General features: G+C 41.7%; 1 protein-coding gene across 3 annotated transcripts in view; it reads right to left on the minus strand.

Moving 5' to 3' along the window:
* The window catches only part of ADGRG7 (adhesion G protein-coupled receptor G7), a 1,328,771-nt gene that overhangs the window by 790,766 nt on the left and 523,670 nt on the right, over positions 1 to 14,335 (minus strand). For all 3 annotated transcript variants that reach the window (XM_086934503.1, XM_086934505.1, XM_086934506.1), the window contains exon 6: positions 10,246 to 10,325. In XM_086934503.1, coding sequence (XP_086790629.1) covers positions 10,246 to 10,325 — 80 coding nt within the window. The remainder of the gene's footprint in view (positions 1 to 10,245; positions 10,326 to 14,335) is intronic.

The raw sequence follows: 14,335 nt of genomic DNA on the forward strand, positions 1-14,335 counted from the left end.
TTATTAACCAGTTTAAATTTCAGTCCATCAGCTCCTTTAGGCCAATTATCTCCTTTACGAGCTCTTTTTGTTTTTGGTTCAATAGTGTTACGTTCCACTCTCCTAGCTCTTTTCTTGAACTCCTCAATTGAGTTTCATCTTCACTGTCATCAGCTTCAGTTTCAGAATTTTCGACTGTTTCATTTATGTTGAACTTTATAATGTCTTGCCCTTTCTCAGAATCTGCTTTCTCTTTGGTCAGTACTTTCACTCTGTTAGGAACATCTCCGTAACTGGTACTTGGAAGCTCATCCTTATCGTGAGTTCTTTCCTCTTTTCCAGCTTCAGGATTTTGGTTCCTGCTTCCACAGCTTTCTGACTGTTCTTCAGTATTTTCCTGATTACCAGTTTTTATCTTCACTTTGCTCAGTGTCCTTACTGGTATCAGTCCCTACCAAATCTCAACTTTCAGGTTGATCTTCAAAATGTGGTACTTCAATAGTTTCACCTTCTCCTTCAGATGCAGAGCTAGCATCTGATATCTCCAGATGTCGACGACCAGGTCGAGCTTCAGTATCTGGGTCTCTTTCTGGTTCACCTTCAGAATCAGAATCAGTTGTGCTTTAACCTTCCTCCTGTGGATTCTCAGGCTCAGGCACACGGATGGTGTGGCTGGCGTGCACCCACCTCTTTACTCCAGCACATTTAACTGCAGTTGTGCTGACCAGAATAACCTGTCTTGGTCTCTGCCAGCGAGGCACTAAGCAGTTTCTTCTAAGGTGCACTTTTATTCGAACCCAATCTCCAGGTACTAGATAATGAGCTGGATGTTTTTCTTTCGTATTTGACTCAGATCCCACCTGATGGAACACAGAAGTTACCACGTCAGACAGGTTTTTGCAGTAATCCAGTATGATGTCATCATTAATAGTTAACAGTTTATCAACTGGCACAAATGCTTGTCTCATCACTCTTCCCATCAAAATCTCATGTGGACTTAGTTCAGTCTTTTTATCAGGTATGCTCCTTAAGGTCATCAAAACAAGTGGCAATGCATCCGGCCACTTCAGTCCAGTAGCCAAGCACATTTTTGCAATTCTGTTTTTTATTGTTCCATTCACTTGTTCAACTACCCCAGAAGCCTCTGGTCTGTAAGCACAATGCAATTTCTGACGAATATCCAGTGCTTCACAAATCATTTGCAATAACTCATTCTAAAAATGCGTTCCACGATCTGTCACAATAGTTACTGGGAAACCGTAGCGTGGTATAATCTCACGCAACAACAATTTTGCATCAGTTACTCCATCATTCCTCCTAGTGGGGAAAGCTTCTACCCACCGAGAAAACAGGCAAATGATCACAAGTACATATCTGAGTCTGTTACAAGGTGGTAGTTCAATAAAATCTAACTACATTCGTGTAAATGGATCTCCCTCCCGTCCTATGGTTCCCAAACTCACAACTGTCTTTCGTCTTGGATTAAATTGCTGGCACACCAGACATCTCTGGCACAGGCTCTCGGCAATCATCTTTATACCATGTTTGTGTAAACATTCTGATCATTGCGTCTCTTCCAATATGAGCTTGACCGTGGTACATTTGGGCCATATTTGAAATCATGTTATCAGGCATTACTTGTCTTTCATCTTTGAAAACCCAAATTTCATCTTCTGACCTTTGTCTACATCCTACCTTTAGCCAGGTGTTTTTCTCCTCTTCACTAGCTTCTTCCTGCATCTGTTTCACTTCCTGCCAAGTCTCAACTATTGTGGTTAGCATTAAAGGATATGAAACATGTTCTTTTCTGTCCCAATTTATGGATGCTAGATTTTTAGCACAGTATTTTGCAATGGCATCAACATACCAGTTACCTCTGGTGACATAGTCATCTCCTTTCTTGTGCGCCGCACAGTTCACAACAGCTATTTTATCAGGCAATTGAATTGCATCAATCAACGTTTTCACAAATTCAGCATTTCAAATGGGGATTCTGCAGAAGTTAAAGAACTTCTTTGGGACCACAGTTGCCCATAGTCATGGACAACCCCAAATCCATACTAACTGTCAGTCACTATGGTAACTCTTATCTCTTTTCCTAGTTCAGATGCTCGAATTAAAGCAATCAATTCTGCTATTTGGGCAGAACAAATTCCTTTCAGACAAGATGCTTCCAGGACATCTGCTACTGTGCATACAGCATATGCAGCACTCAAAGCACCTTCATCGGTTCTTAGACATGAACGATCAACAAACATTACATAGTCAGATTCAGGCAATGGTTTATCTTTGATATCAGGTCTTGGTTTGGTACAATATTCAAGAACATCCAAACATTTATGATCAACCTCATTTCTTACTTCTTTCTGACAAAATTGTAGTTTCGATGGAGACACTTTATGGCCCTCTTCTGCCAAATGATTCAACAATGCAACAGTGTCTGATACACATGCATCTTTTGCTTTTGATGCCACCAACAGGTCTTCAATATATTGGACCAATGCAGATTTTCCAGGCATGTTCAAACTTTCTAATGATTTCTTCAGCAATTGATTAAAGATGGATGGACTCTCAGTATACCCCTGAAGGATTCCACACCATGCTAAGACATGGTCTCCGAACCAGAACGCAAATAGTGGCTGGCTTTCAGGACGTAATGGAAGAGTAAAGAACGCATTACATAGATCAATGACAGTATACCATTCTGTATTATGTGGAATTCGATATAGGATTACTGCTGGATTTGGCACTATTGGACAACATGGGACAACGATCTTATTAACCTTTCTCAAATCCTGTACTATCCTAAACATTCCATTAGACTTTTTCAATCCCATTATAGGTGAATTGCAAGGACTGCGTTCTATCTCTCTTATCATGCCTTGTTCAATCATTTTGTTTATCACTGGGGTTATTCCTTCAATTGTTTCTGCTGTCATTTTATATTGTGGAATATTTGGGTAACTCACTCCTTCTTTTATAGAAACTTTTACTGGATCTACACCTTTCAGTAATCCAATATCTTCTCCTGTAAAATCCCACACTTGCTCTTTAACTACCTCTTTCAATTCGACAGGAATCTTTCCTCGATCAAATACAGGAAACATTTCATTCTTTTCTGCTTCTATCGGTAACATAGTCATTTTGTACAGGCTATCTTCATCTGGGGTTTGTAGTTTATGACATCTGGTGAACAGTATATGGCACAGTTCATTTTACACAGAATATCTCTGCCTAACAGGTTAACGGGACTACTGTCACACACCACAAATCGGTGCATATCTTTGAAATTTCCGATCTCTACTTCAACTGGTTTCGTTTGGGATGTTTTGTTTTGCCTATTAGCTACACCTACGACTTGGATGTGTTCTTCAGAGAGAGGAAGATTTTAAACTTCTACTGATCTGACAGTAGACCAGGTAGCACCTGTGTCCACTAGGAAAGTCACATTTGCATCATTCACCTTTCCATTCACAAAAGGACCAGATTGATCTACCTCTAGACTAGAGCCAAGTACGCACTCTTCTCCCTCTCTCAGGCACCGCCAGAAACTATCATCTGCCTCACTCCCATCTTCCTTTAACCAATACTGCGGACTCACATTCACTCTAGATGATCTGACTACCTGCTCGCCTCCTCAGAATCCTGTCTCTGTACTGTATCTCTGTAGATTTACACTGTGTGGAAGTGGCGGTTGTGGCACCTGACTTTGTTGAGTAACTATCTGCTGCTGTGGCGATGGCTGCTGAATTACCTCCTTCTGCTCCTGCGGATTCAATGATGTATTTTTGGTATTAACCTTTGGTGGATACTTACACTCTTTTTTCCAATGCCCTATCCTGCCGCAATTATGACAAGGGTACTTTTTCTTAAGTTCATCCAAATTCCCTACTAATTTAGGTTTAATAAAATTTCCCTATATTTTTCCTTGGCTTCCTTCTGTAATTTTATTCTCCAATTGAGCCACTTGGTGTTCGGCTACTAATGCCCACATAGCTTTTTCTTTCAGCTTTCTCTGTTTTACTTCAATTTCATCACTACAATATTTTGCATGTCTTAATACCTCATCTACAGAACAAGATTGCCGTCCCATTAAATTATGTTTAATCATGTCTCCTATTTTTGGTCTTAATCCAAACACAAAATGATACACAAAATGACTCATATTCTTTTCATTCAACTCCTCATATCCACTGTACTGTTTAAACACTAACAGTCTTTCATAAAATGCATGTACTGATTCTTTTGGCTCTTGTAACGTCCTGTCAATCTTTACCCAATCTGTTTCGTTCGGTGGAATTTTATTTTTCAGAAACACTATTACTTGTTCATACTTTCGCATTACTTCTGGTCCAGGAGCACCCGTCACCTTGTCTCGTGGATATTCAGTTTTCGGCCAATCCACTGTTATTTTGCACTCAGACCATAAATGTGCTAGTACTACTTTGTCAAATAATCCATCTAGATCAGGGGTCTTCAATCTGTGGGGCGCGACCCCCAGGGGGGTCGTGGAGTCCTGGGAAGGTGGTCGCAGATTGTCAGTTTGCCTTAGTGGCGTCGGGCTGATTGAGGGTGCTCACGGCGGAGGCCTAAATTCACACAGAGGGGTGAAAAATAACAAAGCCTCATTAACAAATAAAAAGGTCTTTTAAAGACCTGTGCAGTACTCGGGTGCAGCTTTGTGGGCTTTGTGAGCCCAGACAGCAGAGATACAGCAAACCGGACTTATCAAGGTCCGAAAATGCTCATAAGCTTTTAGATGGTCGCGTGCCTCAGGATCAAGAGGTAGCTTCCATAAGTTGCACAGTCTGAAACCAATTTCAGCTTCTACACTACGGGCTAAACGTTGTCTACTACTCTCTCCGCAATCATTCCACACGGAAAACCTCCCAGCATCAAGCTGGGCCAGTATTGATTAGCAACGTCATTACAACAACAAATACCCACTTTAGAGCCTTGAAAAAGCCCAGTGGGCAAAACGCGCGTCGGCTGCTGCTGCTCTTCGTGTATTGAGAAAATTGGAAATAAATGTCAAAAGACCTGATTCAGGAATGTGGTTGAAATTTTATTGAAAGGACACTTGACAAGGACAAATTAGAACGCATCTCAGGGAAGAATCACCACTATTGCTTGCTTTCCTATCTTGTTGGATCATAGATATAGTGATTGGGTGTGCTCTGGTGTACTGTGATTGATCATTGTTCTAGACTGTGCAGGCCTAGAGTTAAAAATACCCTAGTGGGTGGATATTATAACATCACTTGAGAACCATTTACGAGTATGATTGAAAATCAACATCTAGACTTATGTCAAGAGATGTGCAGACAAATTAGCAAACCCACAAAATTTCTTTGGATGCAGTATTCAGTACAGCTTGGAAGCTCCGCCCACTCTCTGCCCATCTTTTTCATTGGCTTAGGTCCTAAATGCTGCCTTCCGATTGGTTTTAGGCCTGTTAGTTCCTCCTCATGATGGCCATGTCCTCATTATTATCCTTCCATGGCTACTGGCCCCTTTACTTCAAACACTATTTTCTTCTTGTGCCCCCTCCCGCAGTCTGTGACTTCTGCCCATCCCCCATGCCCTCCCACTGCACTCCCATTTGATCCTTCTCCCACGCCCGCACTCCCATTTCCAATGCAATAGATCTTGTGTAAATGTGAGTCCTATTGTATTGCAAATGCTAGTTTTAAAGGCTGGCCTGCGCCGCTCTTTGTGGTGATTGGTGGGCTCGCGCTTGACTGGAGCGTGCTGCTAATTTATTAAATGAATGATGGAGGTAGGGGGTAGTAGTAGAGGGCACAGCGGCCGTCCAATCTGCGCGCACGCCCGTACCTCGCACCCCCCCACCCTCCAGCCAACCATGCACTCCCGAGCAACGGCCCCTTTCAAAGGCTCAAAAGGAGCGGCTTCAAGAGAAGGCAGCCTTCACTGCACAACTTAAACAATAAAAGATGAGGCAGCACTGTCAGGCTACGTTCACACTGGAAGGTAAGAGTGCATGGGGTTGTGAGAGGCACAGGCATTATTTTAAAGCCCCTCCACCCCCAGTGTCTCTAGGGGTAGGTAAGGGAGGGGGCGTGGTAAGCCTCAAACGAGGAGGAAAGCTGCATTTTTTCTTCTTTCTGGTGTAGATACTGTCCTAGCACAACAGTTGCCAACTGACGATGCCCGTGGCCGTTGTTTCCAGTGCTGTCCCTATGGATTAGTCACCTGGGTGTGTGACGGAATTGCTTGGCTGATTCCCCGCGGCTGCCCCCGCTGAGCAGCTGATGAGCTGTGTAATCCTGGGCCTTGTAGTGAGATATGTGTGATCTTTTTCCAGCCGCTATTGGTGCCATTTGGGAAGGGTATGCAGATTTTTTAACTCAAACAGTTTTAAACTGAAGAAAAAAATTATGCAGATTTCTGTAATATAGGATCATTCAGATGAGCAAAGGGCGAGGCAAAGGGTGCAACGCATGAATGCCAGTAGCGTAGCTATCATTAGGCAATGGAGTAGTGGGTGAGTCGCACCAGGCACATGGGTAGGAAGGTCCCAAGGCACCATACCTATCTCTGTCTTTAACTACGTATTCATGGTATAAAGTACTACTAAACACATGTTTCTTTTACCCTATTAGAGGACTTCAAGTAATCAACATTTGAGGATGAAAGCTTGAGGTGGGTAATTATCCTTACTTCTATTCGTACCCATGGCTCACAAGGTATGCCACCAACCTGCAGCCAATTCTAGTTACTTCTAGAAAATACTGGCTTGCCACAAACGATCACATCATATTGGAATGTAAAAGAATATTCTGTAATGCATTTTTTCCTCTAAAAAATTAAGGATACCTTCACATGCCAAGTCTTGGGTGCGAGTTCTACCCCTGGTTCACCATAAGTAAGCTCGACTTGTACTTTTAAAACCACCCTATGCGCAGAATTCTGAAATCTTATTTTTCTTCTTCCCAGTTTTGACCCAGATCAGGAAAGTGAAAGACAGAAAAGAGAGAAAAAAGAATAAAGAGAATACAGGAAAACCATGCAAGAAACAGTGACAAAGTGAGAAAGCTCAAATGAAAAGAAACCTGCAAGAGTGAGCTAGAGTGACAGGAAATGTAAGTTGATAGAAGAAAGAAACACAGAGTAGAATGAAAAATAGGCAGCCCAACATTGAGCCTCTCTACTTATGTTTCGCAAATTAATCTCACAGCCTCCGTTGACAGGTGGTGAGAGAAAGGAAAGCGGACTTCATATACACGTAGGACTTTCTTGCCTCTTCTGTAGAGACAACTGAGTTCAACCTTTTTCAGATGCAGTCAGGGCGTTGTTTATGAGTTCATTGAATTGAGACAGATGGCAAGTACACCAAAGCACGCAGACTTGCACAAAATATATTGTATTTTAAGAGATGGATGGTACAGTTTTTTTATGTAGTTATTGATACATCATAGTGAAATATATGAGCACCAACCCCAACAGAATGCACTTGTAGAGTAGATGCAGAGCTGCCAACTTTGGAACTGGGAACCCGGCTCGAGTCCCGGTGCCTGCTCAACATTCTGTGATTCTGAGCAGATCACTAAATCTCCCTGTGCTTAAAAAATATGAATCTGACCTTGTGTAATGTAATTTGGTGCTCATGTAAGGATCCTTAATGCACTTGGCTGAGTGTTTGTTATATAAAACTGAAAAAATATCACGTTTCCCTCACACCTGTCAATGAAGATAAGGGGCCAGATGTATCAAGCAAAATTGCTATCGCAAAAAGTGAAATTCACAGAATTTCACCGTTTGCGATCGCAAAATCGTAGTGTTCAATGTAGGGAAGAAAAAACCCACTTGCAAAAAAAGGAATCGCAAAATGTGTGATTCCCTATTTTGAGCAGGCATTAAGAGGACCGCAATTTGCGATTCCCTAAATGCTATTTTACTAGCCATCGCAAATTAAGATATTGCTTTAAGGAATCGTAATTTCCAACAACTTCAAGTTGGTGGTAATTTGTGATTTCCTAAAAAAATTCAAATTTTTGCCTTTTTCAAAGTGTCATGTGGCTCACATACATGCCCTTGGGGCATGTAGGTGCGCCACATGTGCCCACATGCACATTTCAGGGGTGCAACAGGGTGCCCTTTTAGAACCCTTGCATCTTTGAAATTACATGCACAATTTGCGAATATCTATTGGGTACTCGCAAATTGCACATGCAATTCACATTCATTCCTATGGGCCTCTTGGCCCATAGAAATGAATGGGAAGCCATTACTTATTTGCGACATGCAATTTGCGAGTCACAAATAAGGAATGTGTAGGAATCACAAAATATTAGCAGATTCCTACATACATTGCATTTTGCTAGTCTATATTAGCGAATCGGTAAAATTCGCTATTATAGACTCACAAAATGTAATGTTGATACATCTGGCCCTTAGACCGGTGCGTTGGAACCTGAAATAATCGTTGCACAAGAGCAGCCTCCTTATATACTGTGAAGATGGCCTCTCTGTAGAGGTGGAAGCAGCTTTGCCACTGTAGGCGTTAGACAAAGGCATCTTTAACTATGAGGAGCATTTCGGACATCACAGACTTAATTGACTTTCCGTGCTGTTGTGCATTTGCTTAATAAGGCTTGGATGTATCTAACACATCTGCCTAAAGAGACCCACTCGGCTACAAGCTTCAAATGCATTGTTTGTAAAGCAATATTCTTTATTCAGATATTTCTTTGCATACACCCACGGACTAATAATAAGATGGGTAGCATGCAGAATAAGTTATGCATTTTTTTTATCACAGAACAACTTTATTTAAAAAAAAAAAGGTGAACGATGTGTCCATGGACTTCATTGCATGATTTTGGTCGCAAGAAATGGCCACTCTAAATATCAAACATTTAGCCGTTGAATGACTCTCACAAATCCACTGAATCTATGAAAATGTCACGAACAAGCAATCAGAAACATTAGCAACTATGCTCAAATAGGTGTAATTTCTGATATTTATATGATTTCCTTGCCTTCATTACTTAATTTTGCTTGCGAGAAAGTGTCACTCATAGTCATTGAAATGTCACTCATAGTTACATACATAAGTGGTTGTCCTTTCATTCAGTCAATATAGGAGGTGATATTCTGGTAAAACAAGCTGCTTTTTATTCCTTCAAGATTACTCCTGAAGGCTGCTCTCCACAGCTACCACTAGGATAGCTTTCTAAAGGTTATCATTGACCTTATATATCACAAGGGTCATTTGGATTGGTGCAAGGTACCCACTTTAATTAGTGAACAGCATATATCAGGCCAACTTCTCACAGCACTGAATCAGCAGCCTGGCTGGAGGCCCAAGCCGATCCCTGGAGTCTGAAGGCATGTTAGAGACAGCCAGAAGAGTGAAAAAATGTGCAGCACATCCTCCTTAAAGGTCTCGGCTTGCTGCTGCATCAACAAAGGGCCCTGAAACTCGAGCCACACAGGGACCAATTTTGGAATCAGGTCCTCAATCAATAGGAAGCAAAACTGAAAGCCACCTAACAACCCTGCAACTTCTCTTTCAATAGAGAGTTTCCGGATGGGGGTCAAGTCATGCTTCGCCTTCTTGTGTTTCCTCTATGAATACACCTTGACTTCCCTGATGATTATAACTGCAAAGAGGATCTATCTAAGGACCGGCCCTCAACTTGAAGCTGGACGTACTCAAGGTATATGACTTCTTCTGATGTTCAGCAATGTACAACTTCTCTTCTCTGTCCCGAGTCGCCTTCAGGTGCATGAGACCACACTCTTTTCATGGCTTGGAGTTGTACTTTGAGCTTAGACAGTAAAGGCATATGTTGGTGACGGTCCCTTGCTGACAACTTTTTCCCGGAAATCTTTTTTCCACAGTCACGGCATGGTTTAAACTCTGTATGTTTAGGGGGTAACATTGTTCACTTAGACACTGGATTTAAAAGTTGTTGAAAATTGATGGCAATAAAAGCTGATCTCCAGATCCGCATTCAAAGCACTTTTGGAGCAGAATGAAGCCAACACTCAGGCACATTGCACAACCTTAAGGCACGTAGGAAGACTGTGATATTGGGGATATTCTAATTCTGAGAACTCTGCAGTTAGAAGTATCAAACGCTATTAGCATTGTATAGAAGGGCTATCATGCAGAAAGCACTTTTTTGTGACTAGAGCTAATGTACAATCATGTGACATTTTTATGCTTACATAAAGTCCACCCTTATTGAAAATTCCAAGTAGAATTTTTCATCCGAGTAATTCAAATATTTATATTACCTTTCTGTCAAACCTCTCTCAAATTGGTTTGCTGGTGCTTCCAAGAGTTGACTTACAGTAGTGATGGCAGCGTTTGTAACCTAGAAAGTTCACAAGAAAAATATGTTTATGAGCTACTGCGCATCACTAAAAATACTACTGGGTACAGTTACATAATTGCACAAATATACAAAGTCAGAGCCTTGCAATGGACCTGTATTGAAGCGCTAATGTGATTGCTCCTTTGAGGGAGGATGACTGACTTTTGAAAAACAGATGAAGAAATTGTGCCAAACTGCTACTGAACCATACTTCGGCAATCCAACCAGTAAACCCTCCAGCTAGAACATTAAGGAAACCCCAATCTGGTGGATTCTTCTTGAGTTTTTCAATTATTTTTCTCTGCACTGTGACTTTGCAAAATACACAGTAATCAGTTCAGAGGGGAAATCTCCCAAACCCCAAGCTTCCCACGTCACAACTTGCACACACACAATACCACTGCTACACAGACATATCAGCACTGTTATGCACACACACCTCCACAACGCTTACGTGCACACCACCATTAACTCACACACCACTGTAATTTGTTATGTGACATAACAGTAGAGACAATAGACGCACAGCTAGCATCCCTACACCCTAAAGCAATGATCTTTGCCTATTGAGGGTTCGACCCCATTCAGCTTGAAGGAATGATTAGATGCCTTGTCTCCCACTGCAAATTCTCCAGTATAATTAAGTTCTTGGTCACCATGGCAGGAATTGGGACTCTACTTGGCTGGTCAACCTGACAGGCTTTGCATCAGAGGTCAACCAGAGAAGTGTAGAGGATCTTCTCAAAAACTTCCAGTGGCACCGTCAAAGGGCTTGGATGCTTACTGAGGGCTCCCGTACTCCTTGACATTGACAAGTCCATCAAACCTGTTGCCTTCCGCCACTGCCAGAGTCAGTTTCACCTTTGCCCGGCGGTGGAGGCTGAATTGTAAAAACTAGAAGATGCAGGAGTCATTGAGAAGCTATTCTCCCTACATCATGAGTTTCACCCATGGTTTTCACCAGCACGCTGAAGCAACCTTTGTTTCTGTATTGATATGCAGCTACCAAATACAGCAATATGAAGGGAGATGCACATCACCCCATCCATCAATGACCTAAAAAATGACCTTAACAAATCCCAATGGTTTTCAAAATTACATCTGAACTTGGGATATAACCAACTGGAGCTCCACGAAGACTACCTCTACATAAAAAAAAATTCACGTAGGCCTCCAGCGATATCCCTGCCTCAATTTTGGTGCCTGATCTGCCACAGAAGTCTTCAAAAATGCCATCCACAAGGCTTTGTCTGAACTTGAAGGTATCATCAATGTCAGCGAGGACATGCTGATACATGCCCCCATGATCTCGGAAATCAGGGATGGTTGGCTGCCACTCTCCACAAAATCAGCAAATTAGGACTAACATTAAATAGACAAAAATATATATTTCTCAATTGGAGAATAGGATGCTATGGTTACAGATTCTTCAGTGAGGGGATCCAGGTTGATACAGTGAAAAGTGCAGACATCAGAGAAGCAGTATTCCTGAAATCTCCGTCTGAAGTCAGAAGTTTTCTAGGTCTAGCAACATATTGTGGCAGATTACATCCCAATTTAGCGACCCTGGTAGGGCCGCTATGGAGCCTGATAATATCTATGACACCGTGGATGTGGGGGTACCTGAAGAAGGCAAATTTCCATGCAATTAAGAATGCACTAGTACAAGAAACAAGATGCTGTCCTATTTCGACCTTTCCAAAGACTCTGAACTAATCGTGGATGTTTGCTCCTTTGGGCTTGGAACAATCCTCATGCAATGAGTACATGAGGATAAATGGACACCATTTGCTGTCGCAAGGAAAGTCCTTGTGGATACAAAAAAACAGTACACCCACATTGAGGAAGAGGCTCTTGCAACAAAATGATGGTGTACTCACTTTCATCTTTACCTGTTTGGGCAACCGTTCAAGTTCACTACAGATAACATACTCATACCATATCTACTGGGCAAGACCTCGTACCCTCTGCCCTGTAGAGCAAAGTTGGTGCTCCAACTTTAAAAATATAAATTAACGGTAGGATACAAACCCTTCTGTATCAACCCGCCAACTAACTGTCTCAGTATTCTCAATCCAAGAGTCCCGACACACCAGATCACTCTGGAGGAGCTGAAAAATAAATTGAAATGGTCATTACTGCTAACTGCCTATGCACAGCAAGACTCACAGAAATTGCTGTAGCAACGAAGCCTAACATCTGCCTCCAACAGGCATGTAACTCCGTCCGGTTTATCAATGGAAAGATTTCCTGCCAAATATCAGTACCCACGATGATGCCTATCAGAGAGAGATAAACTCACTATGGCACATGCAAAATGATTTAAGTGTCACAGAGAACGGAATTCTCCTAAACAGGCACAAGCTTGTCACTCCAACCCAGCTGAGGTAACGAAACTTAACACTTGCACACAACGGACACCAAAGAGCAGCAAAAACCAAGGCTCATCTGAGGTACAAGATCTGGTTTGTGGCCATGGATTCAAGCACATATTCTTACCAGGGAATTCTACACTATAATTGTACTCTAGAAAACAGTACTGCTACTTGGCAATTCTGGGTGTAGCTCTTCCCTCACTTTTGGTGCTAAATAGATCAACCAGTGGCTTGTGATCAGTGCGTAACACAACTGGGTACACCTCATATGTACATCCTCAAATGCTAGGTACCCAACTACAATGCCACAGCATCTTTTTTAATGGTTGAGTAGGTTAATTCAGATCCCTGTAGTGGTCTTGAAAAGAAAGCATTTACATCCTCTCTGCCATTTTTCTCCTTTGTAACAAAACTACCCCATGGCCATAGTTACTTGCATCAATAATGAAAATGTTGGAATCACACAGGACAAATGGCACTCTGAAACTCCACACTCCAGACATGCAGCTTACACATTTTTTAAAAGTGCAGTTTTTTGGGAAAAGTGGGAAACATATCTCAAATAATAATCTACTGAGCCTACATAGGATTTCAACTAGTCCTTGCTCTGGGGTATGAGGCTTCTTCAATGGCTTTTAGAATGTTTATTTCAGGTTCAAGTCCCTTAGCATTAATATGGTGTCCCAGGTATTCTACCCCATCCGCTTCAAACTTGCAATTGTTAGAGCGCAATGTAAAACCTCAATGCTTCAGCACAGATAATACTCTGGCCGTCTCTTGTTAAGTTCACTCACGCTACTTCCAAATACCAAGATGTCATCTTGAAAATATAGGAGGCCTTTGTGCTTCTGAAACATTAATCTCTCAAGGCTTTGAAAAACAGACAAGGCTGATGGCAGGCGGAAAGCCATTCGATTGTAATGAAAGACCTCTACTGGGGTAATATTTGATGTGAGGTGTTTGACATTATTTGGTAGTAACCCACAGACTCATCTAGAGTAGTAAACACAGTGCCATCCTTCAAAGTGTATAACATTTCTTAATATTGGTCAACAGTTTACGATCAACATAAATGTTGTGATTAAAGTGACACAAGTACAACTACAGTCTATAGGTTTAATCCCGCTTACGAGCTAAACCAAATGGGGACAACCATTTAGAACTTTCAATAGGCTTGATTATTTCAAGATCGCATAAACGGTTTAATTTAACCTGCAACTCCGCCTCAAGCATAGTGGTACTTTACGAACTTTGTGAACCACAGGTTTGCAATTGTCCTTTAGCGCAATTTGTGCTGAAATCCACGTAATTTATCAAGTTTGCTGTTAAATATCTAGGGAAACCTTTGAATCCAATGCTCACCAGCAGACACATTCATGCAGAATTCACACTTGTCTTAAGTTAACTTGGATTTGAACACAACCCTAACTGGGAGATTGGGGCCTAAGATTATATCAAATTCCTCCTTATCATTCCACCCTAATAAATTAAATCCATACTAGGCTACAAATACTAAAATTGTTGCTCTACTCTTTTCAGACTCCAGTTGTCAATAACATTCGGCCACTGCCTCAATTTGCATTTCCCCGTGAGCATAAACCTTCACACTAGATGGTCTTAACTTCAGAGGATGAA

The sequence above is a fragment of the Lissotriton vulgaris genome, chromosome 8 (assembly GCF_964263255.1).
Source record: "Lissotriton vulgaris chromosome 8, aLisVul1.2, whole genome shotgun sequence".
Lineage (NCBI taxonomy): Eukaryota > Metazoa > Chordata > Amphibia > Caudata > Salamandridae > Lissotriton > Lissotriton vulgaris.